The following is a 16,391-nucleotide window of genomic DNA, read 5'->3' on the forward strand; positions in this document are numbered from 1 at the left end:
GGACATCGTCTTCGTCCCAGGCAACATATCCTCGCAAACAATGCTACATCATTCTTGTTTTTGGCCCGGGCCTACATCCTACTACAAATACCCTATTGGGTCCTTGTCTTCGGTTCGTGCATTATACACTATCAAACACGAATATAAGGTCTTAACTTTCGGCACGCTCAGTATACCTCACCAAAATAAAATATTGAGTCCTCATCTTTGGTTTGGGAACCATACTCCATCAAATAACACTAAAACAGAACAGTTCCCCAAGTGAGATGGCGATGATAAAATAGTTGTAAGATACTGGTATTCCAATGACCTCCAATCTGTCTTTCTTGCTGTTGTAAACTTTAGATATCATAGGGTTTTGTCTTCGTCCAAATAACAGTAATCCATCAAAAAGCCTACGTTTCTGAAGCTTTTGACACAGTATATTGCCGGTACACGTTATAAACATACTGCATATGATTAGTATTCCTTTGTGTTGATGATATTGACGTTTTCACCCAATTTTAGATGACCTTATTTGTTTTTACTTACTGTTCTGATTGTTGATATTTCTCTCGTCGTCGCTGCTGTTAATAAGGATGACGGTACCGGTTCTTGTGTGTCATCGTCATTATTGTCGATATTCTTTCGAATCTGTTTTCGTTTTTGTTACTCAGTACCGAGATCAAGAAGGATGGCGAATGAAACAATGTCGTTTGCAAAAATTATCGGACGAGTTTTATTTCCAAGTTGGTGAATTCCTTAAATATGTTACAAATCTTAACAAAGAGTTAACGCGGGGAACGTGTCAGATTTGTAATAACTTGATGTGTGTTTAGTTGAAATCCCTTCATCCGTTGAGTAAAATACAATTTTCTAAATCGATGCCGAGTATATGAGACTCAATTTTAGCTCAGACTATGTCAAGAATATAGAAATAAATTTTATTTTGCAAGTGATACCAAAGGATAACAAATTCCATTTTACATGTCATTACAAACGTTACCAAGGGATGACAAATTCCGTTGTACAAATGAAATCAAATGATAAATTCCAAGTGAAACCAAGGTATACCAAATACCATTTTACAAATCAAACAAAATGATAAATTCCATTTTACAACTGATACAAAGGATAACAAATTAGTAATCAGAATACAGTTTCTTTTATTAATCATTAAACATTTTATAGGGGACTTTCTGTATCGTTTATTAATCATTAAACATTTTATAGGGGACTTTCTGTATCGTTTATTAATCATTAAACATTTTATGGGGGACTTTCTGTATCGTTTTGGTCTATTTGGGCCCAGAATTGCAAAGAGACTGAAACTATTAGATAGCATAGTTAGCGAATAGATATCACAAATATATTCTTCCCTCCATTCGTATACATTTTGCATAATTGAAATTGTTATGAATAGTTTTTTTCTCAAATATAAATTATTGTATGGTCTGCTAAACGAGACAGAGACAAATAAACACGTCAGTGTTTGCTTAACTTCAGTAAGTTGTAGAAATGTTAGTTTTAACTACTGAAATTCGATTCCTCACTTGTGAACTGTACTCAGACTTTATCCAGTAATATCTATCGGTCAATTTGGAGATGTATTAAATTTTTATCCAATCGGATAACTCGATTTTGAACTTGAGTACGAACATGAATATTGTTGCAGAAATCAGGTACGGTCTTGTTCTTGATTAGCTTTCAGGCAAAGGGCTTAATACGCCTCTTGAACTTTCCAACCATTTTAGCGCATGCGTTTTCTCTCCTCCACTCTCTGAAGGGTCGAGGACAGAGTTAATTTCCGGAAAAGCTTCCAGTCAACGCTGATTTGAAGTCCCCTCTGCATCTCCTCATCACTTGGATATGGGCACAGCTAAATATGAAACAGAATGACGATCCGTTACTATTACAAATAGAATATGGGTTCAATCGATGGGTAACTTTCAAAATACATTTCAACTTCTACTTGCATAACCTGGACGAAAAACACACCACTTTTGCACCTCGAAAGGGCATAAGGATTTTTCATAGGAAATTCCCTCAGATCAGTCTTTTTAATTCACGAAAAAGTAACATTTTCATGAAGACTGCTTATTCATGCGTGAAATAAATCATATTTATATCTTTTCCAGGAAAAAATAAATCTTTCTGTGAAAGATTTGTATCTACTTAAACGGTGGTATTTTCCCTTAATCGTTTGCACTTTTGTCCAAAGTTAGATTTGTCACAAAAGGGTAAAAAAAAGTGACGTTTCGTGAAGTGACGTTTCACGAAAACAATAAAAATCTTTGTGAAAATGTTATTTTGTTTACAGCGGTAACTTTTTGTACGTCACGGTGTGAAGGCACATTTTCGTGAAGAAAGTGACATTTTTCATGATCATCACACATTTCTGACAAGAAGAAGCACCACTTTTCATTAGGATTTTCCAATGCTTTTAAAACTATCTGTGCCAGCATCATGGTTATGTAACCAAACACTATCAACATGCATGTATGCAAACACTAAATTTGTATTTACCTGTCAGATCTAATTTGCTAATCTAAGTGGCTTGTCCGAGGGTTAGTACTCACCATCTGAAGACGGTCAGTAAACGAACATCAATAAATTTTAGATATCCATTATGTTAGCGGATTGTGGGGGTGGGGATGTCCAGCTGACTCATTTTATCTTACATAATTATTGTTTCCGAATAGCCCCACATAGAATATAATATAGGCTGTAACATATTGTAGTCTTATGTCTCTTGATAACACTGTTTCCGAAAATCCCTACCTAGTATATAATAAATTATGGCCCGTAACACGTTGTAGTCCTGTGTCTGCTGATAACGATGTTTCAGAATATCCCTACCAATGTTAAAACAAAACCTTTATCATTCTGTAGTCACGTGTTTGCTGATTACGAAAAGTGATGATGGAGTTCCCATGTCCTCAACCCATTATAATATTTTTATATATTTCCATGATAACCCTGATAACGCATAAGAAGTAATAATTTATGGCATATCTCTACATAGTTTATGTCGAACCATGCATACTTTTATATTTCTGTCCAAACTTATTAGCCTATGACTTTCTTGCATATCTGCAAAATAACTTGGCCAACATCAATAAGATCTAAGGAAGCTTTAAAACATTTTCAAGGAACGGGGGGGGGGGGTATTATAGTTTCTCCCGCTAGAAACATATTGTGATTTTACATGATTCGATAATTAGACAACAATAATATTGTCAACCAAAATGTTTTTAGGGATATATCTTTTAATTATCCGGATTGGTGGAGGGGCTAATATGTTTTAGGTCAGATTTCATGCTCAAAATCGCTTTAAATAATAATTTTTGGTCTAATCTGTAGAAAAAATTAAATCCTATACTTGGCATAAGTTGCAAAAAATATTTCGAAGTAATGAAAATAAGTATCGTGCCTGGGAAAAAATTCCACCTCTCTCGCTCCAACTAGACGCACGAAACTGCAAATGTAATGGTTTTTTTAAAACCTTGTGACAGTGTGTTCGCAACATTTGCTGCTACTTGAAGCTAGAAAAGTGTGAGTTCCAAAACGAAGCTTTAAGTTCTATAGAAAGCTAATAAACATGTAGGAAGCATATTTTAAAATATCGTACAACCGTCAGCATAATTTTAAGATACATACAAAGGGATTCAGCAAGGATAGATAGTTGGGCTATTTTTATTTAATATATTTGCAAATGTTACTTTCTATTTTATGCAACTATAGCTGTCTTTGCTGATGAACATATTTAAAAATGCGATCCAGTGCTATAAAGGATAGTACATATTTTACTAAATGCTTTACGAATAACTAAATCAAGAGAAAATCAGAAAAGTTTCAAGCATTCTTTATTGCCTCCAAGACGACACCCTAGCAAAATCTCTCTTTTGACCTTAAAGGCATTGCCATCAAATGTACAACATACGTTAAACTCTTAGAGATTATAGTGGCTTTTATATAGCTCGGATTTATTCTTTACATATCTGATATATGTACAAAGGCATCAAAACAACTCGGGGTACTATAACTAATAGGCAAGTAACTAAATATATTAAGAAAGCTAACAACCTAATACTTATGAAAAAATGTCAGACTTTAACTATTGTCCTTTAGAATGATATCCTTGGTGACATTAATATATTGGAAACGAAAACATCCAGGGGAGAGCTGTTACGTTCATTTACAATGACTGAACACGTTCGTACAAAATTACACACAATTTCTGGAAAAATCAAAGGGTAAATGCACAAGAGATTTTTAATGTCACATAAAAAACCAAACCATTTACATGATCGTGTTCATAATAAACAACATCATCTCATACCTATCATTATTATATGTGTAAGATATTTTGTCAGGTTTTACCGTTATGTGCGCTACATTTTATTATTTATGTAATTTGTCAATTATAAATGTTGCGTACGTCCTAGCATGTGATATTCGTTTTAATGTTTGTATGCGTGGCTTGCATTTTAATTTTCTGCATGTTTTATGTTTTTTTTTAATAATGTATGTAGGCTCCAAGCTACTGTCATATAATCTGACTGTAGATGCATTTTACTTGAATTGACTTGACAGAGAAATATCTTGTATGTTTTCTTATACCTTGCTGCTTCAGTACTGAGGTAAAACTTTTGTCTTGCCTGCCACAGGACTGACAGAAGGAAATTTAATAAAAAATATACTAGAACGATATACCGTATAAGTTGCAGATCTTTGTTTCTGGGACTAATTTTCTCAGAAATAACGAAATTTAGAAAGGTTTTTGTCATTTAAAAAAACATGGTTTTGAAAACAGCAAGACGACTTAGTTTTCTGAAAATGCACACATTGTATGAAATTTCCTTTGTGCTAGAAATACCATTGGAATTTGTGGTAAGGTTACTTACGAATAGTCAGTATCGGATTAAGACGGTAGGAACCACTGCTAAAATGTTAGAAAACGCCTCTTTCCTTCCCACCATTTCACCACGTTGTGCCCCCACTACGCAGGGATACTGTGGCAATTCCTATATTCGTTCTGCCTTTAATTCGGCCTTGACAGTAGCACACAAAGTAATATGGAGTGTAATTACCCTACGACCTGTGATGCTGGATGTGAAGTAAACAAAATAAATGGGTTGTAATAACCCTTATGATCTGTGACGTTAGACGGGAAGCAAACAAAGTAATATGGCAATTAAAGACCCGAATGAGCAGTGACGCTGGATGGGTAGTATGAATAGTGATACGGAGTGTAATTATGGGTTACTGCATTTGTATGGGAAAATATGAACGAGTTTTTCGGATTTAATACTGCACGACCTTGGGAGTGCAGTATATCCATCCGACAAAACGAGTTCATATTTTCCCATACAAATGCAGTAACCTTTTTAATATATGCTCATTTTCTTATTCTACCTAAGGCTTAATTATATAAACAAAATACACTACAAGAAACAAAGTAAATGAATATATGCCGTATTCCTAACTAAATACACAAATAAAAACATTATTAATGCGCACATAACTCCGCCCAGATAAATTTGAACTTAGTCGCGCGTTAGACATAAGTTTTGAAAGAAAATGGCGCTTTTGTCTACTTAAAATTGAAATTTGGAGTCATATTGTGAATGAATGCGCATGGCTACAAGTTTTCCATTTGATCTGGAATGAATAGATTTTTGTATTTGTTTCGATTCTACGACATTTCGTGATTATGGACTGGATTTATGTGTGACAATTCCACATGAAATACATCGGGTTGATGAAGCGAGAGAGAAGCGTGTTGACATCTGCAAACGTGTTTCTGTTTCTGTTATTGAATGTTTGAAATCATAATGTGGGGAAAATATGAAGTCTTTCATTTGCAATTATCAATGAGACGCTATTCAATTTAATGTTCTTTTCATTTTGAGTGCAGTAAGGAGGATGTCATTGTACTTATATTCGAAATTACGGTACAATTTCGGAATGTGTAATCAAGATTGAGAACTTATGTTATGGCTCATGTAATTCGGATTTGCAGAACTTAGAAAGTACATTTTGAGGAAATTCAGGATATTTAACTAAGTATATTTTTAGCCATTCTTATTACAGGATGTAAAACAATAAGTATATTTTTTGCCATTCGTATTACTAGCTAAAGAAGAAAGTTTATGCCTTGTCACTTGTGTGTTATTTGTAAGGACTCTTTTTTTTGTGTCTACTGCATAGCAAGCATAAATCCGAAACATTGTATCAAAAAGGTTAACGCGGAAAATGCCAAAGCAGCTGATATGTGGCAGTCCACGAAACATCTGCTTTACTTCATTCAGAAACAAATTTAATCCACCGAAACAGTAAGCGCCTACTACGCGAGTGTACATGATTTGTTTACAAATCAAAAGTGCTGGCGTTTGCGTCTATTGTTTGTTTACAATAGAAAGTAGTTTCTTTATGCACGTGAATCCAATATGAAGGTGTGCAATATCGTAAAATGCTGAACGATTCTGACAATGTAGAGTTAACTGAGAACAAATGAGCATATAATAATGACTCATATGAGCCGTGACGTTGGATGGGAAGCGAACAAAATAATATAGCGTGTAAAGACCCGTATGAGCAGTGACGCTGGATTGGTTGTATGAAAAGTAATATGGAGTGTGAGTAGTGACAATGAATCGTAAGTAAACAAATTTTCTTTTCTGAAGATGGTTTGACAGCAGACTGGAAAAAGGAAATATATAAAAATATACACACCCTGGTTTAGAACGAAACCTGTCTATAAGTGAAAATGGATGTTAAAACTAACTACGCGCCTAATTTTGTATACACTGAAACGTCCTGTCATATAAACGATAACATTTTCTTTTCACATCTTTGCATATAATTTGTCTATTACGCTTTGTCTTGGAAATGTCCAGTAATAACCACACCATAATAAGCCGGTTTCAAAAGAGAGAGAGAGAGGAAGCCCTGTCTGTACTCAGGAATGATGCGAGATATGACGGACAAATATTTAGGTGGATTATCTACATATCTGCAAATCATATTATAATATGTTGCGCTCGAGATTGTTAACTCTGTCAAATAGATGCAAACTGTTGAATACATCTTAAACACGTTTCATACAAAGTTTTCAAAAGATCTTACGGAATTCGTCATTTCGAGGTTAAAGCAATAACCTGCCGTTTTTATCAATAACCAATCCATTCAATTCAAGTGTAATTTCGAAAGGTCAGTTGAGCCTAGGCTTGCTACTGTAAGTAACAGTAGACAGAACAATATGCGAGTGTTGACCCAGGATATCTGTACTTGGCTCCCTCTGTAAAGTCCTTTCTGGTAGATCAGGCGGCCGAACAGATACCTTCATCCCTCGGCTGTGAAGATAAATGGCAAGAGCTGTGTGGATGGTGCAAGGCACACTGCATCCAGACTTGTCTCCAGCCGTCTCGACATTGTCGTGCCACTAGATTCAGATAACCTGGGTGGGAGAGTGATTGTGACTTTGCGCAACGCTCCCTCACAAATCCAGTTCATGCACAAGTCATGATATTACTCACCTCCAACCAATTACCTTCAAGGCTCTTGGCGATGGGCGAGCAGTAAAGCAGCTGTTGTTGATACACTGAGAGTTTAAACTACAGACCTGCATGCAGCCAGCTCAGGTCATAGGTCGGTATTTCAGTGGTCTGAAGCAGCAGTGGAGCTTTTCATCCCCTTGAGTGACGGAGCAGTCCTAAGTTTAGGATTACACTGCTCACATCCGTTGCAGGAGGAAGGGGCTAGAAAAGGTGCCTTAATTATTGCTGTTTCACCTTTACACCGGCCAGCATACCACAGTTAACGGGTATCCCATATGAGCGGTCGAAAACCTAATGTTGGCACAGGAGATCTGTACCTGGCTCCCTCAGTAAAGTCCTTTCTGGTGGATCAGGCGGCCGAGCTTCCTTCATCCCTCGGCTGTGAAGGTAAATGGTAAGAACTGTGTGGACAGCGCAAGGAACCATTGCATCCAGACTTGTCTCTAGATGTCTCGACATTGTCGTGCCACTAGGTTCAGAGAACCTGGTTGAGAGAGTGCATGTAATTCTACGCAACTTTCCCTCACAAAAAAGCGACGCAACTCACTATCGCTGCCGAGAACGTACGCACACTAATGGAAAGTACAGCAAAGTAAAACAGCTCTAGTTGGTAGAGAGCTGACCATACGCAACATCCACACAGCAGCCCTGAACGAAACTCTAGCCGTTGAAAGACATCTCTTTGAAGGAGGAGCCTGCTACAACTTTTCTTGGAGAGCTGAAATAAAGAAGAGCGACGTGAAGCTGTAGAGTTGGGTTTGCCATTAAATCACAGCTAGTTATCTCACAAAGAGCATGTGTGATGTGTGTGTGATTTGCATTGTTAATGTAGCTTTAACCATTTTCAGTCATATCGCTACGATGTCTGCAGTGTGACGGTTTATAGTGATGTCTAGCACTGGGGCATCATGCCGCAGACATGTAGCACGATGTCCCACCCAGTCACATTATCCTGACATCAGGCCGACCAGTCCTAACACTAATCTCTTAATGCTGAGCGCCAAGCGAGGCAGCTGCTAGTACCATTTGTGTAAGTCTTTGGTATGATTCAAACGGGGATCGAACCCACGACCTCCCGCATCCGAGGCGGATCCTCTAACCACTAGGTTACTAGAGCGGTCACAAAGGGCATGAATGACAGACTAATGCAAGCGAGACTCCTACTGTTTGGAAACATTCAGCGACTATGAAGTGACCTTGACCAACCCAGATGAGATCAAGGACAAATTGTTTCACGGAATCTCTTATTGCATAAGTACCAAAGGCAGACAAGCTCATCATCCTTGGTGACTACAATCCTGTACTTGTCGCAGATCACCATACACGGCCAGGTATCATTGGCAATATTGGCTTTGGAAAATGCAACAGCAATGGACTCCTCTTACTTTGGAAATGTGTTGAAAACGACGCCCTAATCATCAAACCGTCTTCTAGCTGCCACGCAAGACGTCTTGGATTCACCCACGCTCCAAGAACTGGAATGTTTATTGACTATGCAATTATCTGGACAAGACAGACAGGCAGGATGGCCCAGTGACTAAGGATACGAAAAGTACCGAATGCTGACTCGACCACAGTCTCATAACATCCAAGGTCAATATCCAGATTCAGCCTAGCAGACTACCATAAATCCTAAAGTCTCCAAAACTGAAACAGAAGAATATGAAACATGCGTTAGCCGAATGACGGTGCAGCCAAAAAGATACAATCGATATAAACTTTGAGACTGTCGAGAAAACTATTCATTTTTCAGACACTCTGTGTACTCAAAAGCATCCAAAACATTCGATCCAACAACACGTATATATTGCGACTTGTTTATGCAAACGATGCTGCTATGCATACCTCTGTTTAGGCCTGTTTAGAATATAGTACTTCATAATCTAAGAAGACGTTCTTCAACAACGACAAGCGGCTGAGCACAAAGGTAGATGCGATTCAGTTCTTTGCAGACAGAAATGATATGAAGAATATATGCGATGTTTTGAAGATAATCTACAGGCCCCAGTCATGACGAACATTTACAATACTGAATGCTGTCAGCGCCACACTGCTCACTAACAAATAATAAAAAGTCAAATATGGGCAGAACACTTCAACAGCATCCTCAATCAACAGTCAATTAGAGGCAAATGATCGACTACCCCATATGGAAATTAACATATCGCTGTCTGATTATCAAGCGCTGACCGAAACTGTGAAAGCAATTGACCTGCTGTCAAATGGCTAACTGAACTCTTCAAAACAACGAGGACTCAAGGATTTATACCTCAGGAGTATACGGAAACATCCATGCTCCACCTGCACAAGCGGAAAGGCAACAGCCAATGATGCTACAAAAGTCACACATCTCCTTGGTCGCCTTAATTCTGATGATTCGCCTTGTGCGTCACATCAATTAAGGGTTCCAATCTAGATGGCTTTGGGAAAGAATGAGGAAACACAGACATGGTGTTTGCAGCTCCAGGAGAAATGCCAAGAATAAACACTTCAACCTGTACAGCGACATTCATCGACCAGAGAAAAAAGTATTTGACACAGTCAGCCGATGAGATCCTTAAAAGATCATGAAGAAATTTTGTTGCCCAGAGGAATTGTTCATGATGGTTCAGTAATGCCATTATGCGTGCTCGCTAGGAACGTGCACAACGGCGAATAATCTGAACCATTTGCAGTCACCACTTCAGTCAAGCGATGTTGTTTGTTGGTCCCAACCATATTCGGAATGAAGTTTCTCTTACTGAGATGCATTATGACACATTCCGTGACTATATCACCAGAATCGACAGCAGGTACCGGACTGACGGAAATATATTCATTCTGAGCAGACTAATGGCGAAGAAACAATTACAGTAAGTGACAGTTTGTGATCTCCTATTTGCTGAGGACAGTTCTTTTGGATTCCGAATCTGAGTCTAACATGCAGCAGAATATGTACCATTTCTCTTCAGCTTGTAAAACGTTAGGTTTCACAACCACTATCAAGAGGAAATAACTGGTGTGCCAACCTTCATCAGGAAGGCTTTGCGTAAATCGGAAAACTGAACATATCTGGGCAGCAACTGTCACGTGCAGTCCACATCGATGATAAAGACAATTCTAAAATTTCTAAAGCATGTTTGGTTTTTGGCAGACTGAGCTCGAACGTGCGGGAGCGCAGAGGCCTCAGTCTGCAAACAAGCTTAAAGATCTACGAAACCGTTGTGTTGCTGACGTTACGATATGATTGCGATATATGGACGATGTACAGATGCCACGCAAATAAGATGAACCATTTTCTCATCGGTTTCCTGATGAAATTATGAGGATAAGATGGCAGGACACTGGGGTTGTTCTCACAGTAGCCAGCATTCCATGCATGTCAGCTGATGAAATCACATATGAAATGGACAGGCCAAGTGTCACGGAATTGTTTAAATCCTTTTATTTATTAAATACGTATATTCGAGTTTCTTTTTATGTACGACGATAACCGATGATAATTTACGTATATTGTATAATATTTCTCAACACTGAGTTCGGTTCATCATATGCCACACGTGCAAAACACTTTCGATGAGAATAACCGAATACTTCCAGCGCACAGACGATGTATGGCGAACAAATCTACAGATTACGGAACGTCTTGTCAGTGAGCGGTCTACCTTAAGGTCTTGCACATCTTCAGCTGTAGAGGTATGCGAGTTATTTATTAATTTCTTGTGTATAAGTTATAACTATTGTACTGCCACGTTTATTTTCTATATATTTTCTACGTAGCTTCGGCTTACGTAGTATAATGCAACTATTTTCTTATTTTTGTTTGTGACTTAGCAAGAGATTTATATTTGAAGATAAAGTTGCATTTTTTTAAAAACGTTTAGTACTGTAGTTTCCTTATCGGGCACGGATAGGTTTACTTCTGAACCTGTGTATTTTTTGTAAGTATTGTACCGATAATGTAATCTGTATAACTTACCGCATACAACGTCATTACTTTTTATCGTATATGCCCGTGTCATGCATAATACACGGTGGTAGATGTATTTTCAGTTGATCGGAGTCACAGCTGCATAGCTGATAGAAGTCGTAGCTGTAGAGCTGGTCGGAGTCGACGTGGAAGCAGCTGTAGAGCTAACCATATAAGCTGACCACAACAGCTGTAAAGTTGAACCATAGCAGCCGTAGAGCTGAGTTAACAGTGTTGTTGGTCGAGTAGCAGGTGATGGGGCGTTGCTGACAGATTGGTGGGCGCTGATTGCTTGATTGACCAAGGAATTGAGTGGTGGTCGGTGACTACCTGGAATACTGACTGCTTGATTGACCAGTGTGAATGGTGGACAAGTATGCTGGTGACGGAGTAACTCCATACATGTAATCTTTTAGCCGTGGGCTAATTCTGGGGTTAGTAATAGCCAGTGTTTTGGGACTGTAAAGATATTTGGTATATTTGTCCAGTTGTTTTCATCATTTTACTATTTGAGTAAAATACTTAATTTTTTAACTATCTGAGTAACTACATTTTACTATATGAGTAAAGTACCACATTTTTTACTATTTCAGTAAAACGCGCCATTTTTTAAAAATTTTTTTTGTATTTTGTATTTGTTGCATTATTAGGTTCGTGCAGATTATATTAATTTGTCTAAATTTTGGATCTTATACACGCAAATATTAATTATAATTATTTTCCCATTCGAGTTATTCGTCATTAACCATAGTATTGGTATCATCATCAAAAGTGTTCTGCTGTAAATCCGAAATCCAACCGTTTTTCTTGTTACACCACTTAAAAGATCGGATACCAAATAAAATCTACTTCAGCCAGCTGAAACAGGTAAAGCGATCTCAAGGTGATCGGGAAAACGCTTTAACGATTCCCTAAATCCATCCTTGAAACACTGGAACACTGACACTGAGCCTTGAAAAGATTATTTCATTGTCATTTTTATTTTCGTTTGTGCGTGCTTTTACGTATGTTGATTTATACACCTTATTCGACTCAAAACAGTCGATCATTGTCTTAGAACGGTGAAGGTCATTCAAGTATTTACACAGGTTGGCAACACATATAAAGTCGGACGGTTTAATCAATCAAACTTGCCTTTGTGATAATAGATTCAACAAGCATTTAACAAAAACAAATCTTTAAGCTCTAAATTGTTATTTTGAAAAACTATTGTGACACATATTACAAAATACACCTGTACCAGACTTAAGCTGTTCTGTATTATGCAGTTTGTTAACGCTACGAATGCAAAATAATGCGGAAGATTTAGGCTTAGAGCTCCGGAATGAACACGTGAAACAAAAACTTTTTAGAGTGAGTTTCCGTACAGTAGTTTTCAAGCTAAAAGTAGAATGCATTCCGTAAGATTTTATCTGAGGTTGCAAAGTTTGATCTAAGGAAGGAATTACTTTGTGTTCTAAAAATATAAAAATATTTAAAAAATTATTTTTATTACGTAGACAGTCGATAGCAAAGGTCTTTGCCCCAAGGTAACCATATTTACGAAAATTGTCATTTTCTATCTGAAACATGTGCGCGTATAAAGAAGTTGCTCGGCACCTGCATATCATATTTGGCCTTGTTTTGAATTTGTCTGTCCTTGGATATCTTTCTGTGTGAAAATGGACAGTTAAAGGATGCGAATTGTGCTTTCATGATTTAATTCTGGTTTGTGATAAATACAAGTCACATGTAAGAACTTTCATATATTTAAATTTGAGGTGGAGTGGAGTGTTGGGTATATAAACTGAACCTGGTATCATTTTAGGGACGTTATGTTGATAATTTGTAGTAGTGGTTGGTACGCTTACAAATTCAAACAATACTCAGATGGAACAAACAATTACCAGAAAGAATCAAGACGTCATATAGAATATTATTTTTCCAAAATACATTGAAGAATTAATAATCGCTATCTAGTGATATACTAATATTTATCTGAATTTAAAAAGAATGCGTGTAACAGTTAATCTGGTTTATTTAATCGGTGCCGCGAGACTGCAAATATGTTTGTAAGCGACATTTTTGATTACTTCGTCCAAAGAGATACAAACGATGGCAAGAAAATGTTTGGACATCTTATATAATTTAGTTTATGTTTCATTCTACTATCGTCCTGTATTAATAACTATGGCCTGTATATTGAATTGCTATCGTCACATTAAACGTTGCATTTCTTCGATTTATACTGAAATATAAATTTCTATCTGGTGCATGTAGGAAATGTCTCATCGCGTCCACGTATAACGGAAACTGGAAAGGTAAAGCTGATCATTGTAGTTACCGACCAATATCCCTATTTGACAGTGATGTATAAACTATCTGAAGAAAAGAAACGTGTGCAATAAAAAATAAAGAGTTATCTGAAATAAATGAAATTATATTCCAGGAATCCCAACCTCAAGGATTTCAAAAATAGTTACGTTGCCTAACAACTGTTTTCGGTCTTTAAGAGTTTGTCTATTACAGACCAAAAGTCATAGTGCTGCCTTCCTCGATACCAGCAAGGTGTTTATCGCTGTTTGGCATAAAGCAATTCTCTTAAAACTCTTCAATATTGGAATCAAAGGGAAAGTCCGGGAATAATAAGGGGTATGTACAAGAATGTACAAAGTACGACTGTAGCTAGCAAGTATCAATCAAAGCAGTTTGAGCTCAGACAAGGTGTCAGACATGGTGACGTCTTTTCCTCCTTTTCTTCTGGTATTCATAAATGTTGTTGTTGTTGTTGTGGGGTTTAACGCCATTTTTCAGCACGATAGGCTATACATGGCGGCCAGTATTAATGGTGGAGGAAGAACCCGGAAAACCCCGGAAAGAACCACCGACCCACGAGAAGCTACTGGCAGGCTTTCTCACATGCCCACATTGGCTGAATCTTAGACTCGAACCGCCGCAGACAGAGGTGAGATGGCAGTGATCCGTAACGAAGAGCGCTTTAGACCACTCGGCCACTCGGGGCCCCGGTATTCATAAATGAGTTGCCACTAAACTAGTCAGGAGCGATCTAATTTGTAAATTGTTAGCTTGCAAAGCTGTTGTTCAACACTTGCAGGTGACCTAATCTGTCTTGAAAACTCTCATGGTATCTTGACTAAGCTGTTGAAGTCATGCCTAAATACTTAGAAATTGCCACTATAAGATATATACTTACAAAAATGGCGATACGAAATTAATACTCAAAAATCTCGTATTGTTGCACTTGGGAAGAGAAAAAGCTCAGACTAAGGGTTATCCCTGAGAATTGGTGATTCAGTCATTTCTGAAACCGACTCGACTGCTCACTTGGGTATATTGCAAAATAAGTCACGTTATTCTTGTTAATCGCACCAACATAATGCGAATGCATGTTAGGGTTTATGTTGTTTGCCGTACTGATTACTCCTAACAAAAATGCATATATCCGGATATACCGGCGCATTATGCGACGGTAGATCTGGTTCTGTGAAGTTTCAGTTGGTATCGTCTTATAAGCGAATATAAACGGTGCTGATGATGCGTGAACCCAACGCTATCACTCTGAGTTATGTCCTCAACCCCACCCCACCCCTTTATTAACCGGGTAATATCAACACTTTGATCCTGTGGTATGAACGTCAATATGCGCGTTTATATAATCCTTGTTATTACACAGCTGAATATGTAATGTCTTGGGTTCATATGTTTGTTTCCAGATATCGTCTTCACATTTGTCTTTCTCTTATGGTCGCTTTAGTATGATTGTTTACTACCTTTCCATTATGGTTTTGGTACATTTATTCACTCAAACCTTTACATAATATTTGTACATTATTGAGATGTGATTTCTCTTCTTTTGTCTTGTAGAACCAATTTCAAGCAAACTTTTTGGAATTTAAAATAATCCTTCCGTCTAAATGTGTAAATGGTCTACATACAGTACTTCGAAAAATATCCAGTTTTTGAACATTAATTTTAATCACTGTACCATAGGTTAGTGATATATTCTGATAAAATGATTCATTTTGGAATAACTTGAATCGACCATGCTGGATAACTAAAACAGCTTTATATGTTTTGAATCTCCCCTTTTGGTGTAGGCCCTGCAAGATGTTTCAGTTTTAGAATGCTTGTAACTTTTATCCTTCAACAATTAATTGCTCAAATTTTGTTAGCTACATGCCTACAGTTTTCACTGTTCTAATGCAACCATGCAACGGGTTTTCAGAGGAATTTTTATAATCCAGTCACAAACATGTTATTTCTATCAACCTATGGTGTCAGCATACGAGGTCAAATGCAATTCTGCTTGCTTGTGTACATGTTGAAAGTTAATAAATCCACGTTATTTCTCTTTATGTTATCACGCAATACCGTTGATTTAAAATATCCCAATTTTAACCGAAATTGTCACTGTGCGCGAATGTTTGCAGAAATCAAAGAGTCTCTGACAATAAGATCAATGCGTACAGATTCCTTGGCAATTTGCCAGGTTCTGTAGTCATATCCCTATTCAAGATGTGTAGAAAATGAGGAAACTAGAAGCAAAGACTTTCCCTGAAATTCTGTGGGGGCTATCATGGTTATGACGTGGTATACCAGCCGTGTTCAAGTTACAGTTTGTTGGGACTTTGGGAAGGGGGAGTTGGGTGGGATTCCCACAGAAAATACTCAAGTATTCCTATAGTGTGGCATCACTATCGACTTGACACCCTGCTTTCTACAAGATTTTTTTACTCCTCGATGCAATCTTTTAAGAAAAGTTATGGAAAAGATCCATTTATTGTGAAATCTGATTTTTTTTTTCTGTGGAAAAAGGTGACGTGTCAAAATGAGTTTATTCATGTAAAATTTTGTAATATTTGGTAGTTTAAAACAATGTCAAACTTTTCACATTACTAGAA

At 37.4% G+C, this 16,391-nt stretch overlaps 1 protein-coding gene across 1 annotated transcript in view; it reads right to left on the reverse strand.

The window, feature by feature from the left end:
- Window positions 1-902: 902 nt before the first annotated feature.
- The window catches only part of LOC149802211 (uncharacterized), a 78,785-nt gene continuing 63,296 nt past the window's right edge, over window positions 903-16,391 (reverse strand). Inside the window, exon 17 of the mRNA XM_089954409.1 lies at window positions 903-1,858. Coding sequence (XP_089810535.1) covers window positions 1,730-1,858 — 129 coding nt within the window. The 3' untranslated portion in view covers window positions 903-1,729. The remainder of the gene's footprint in view (window positions 1,859-16,391) is intronic.

Source organism: Sinohyriopsis cumingii, chromosome 4 (genome assembly GCF_028554795.1).
Source record: "Sinohyriopsis cumingii isolate HCF-2022 chromosome 4, ASM2855479v2, whole genome shotgun sequence".
Lineage (NCBI taxonomy): Eukaryota > Metazoa > Mollusca > Bivalvia > Unionida > Unionidae > Sinohyriopsis > Sinohyriopsis cumingii.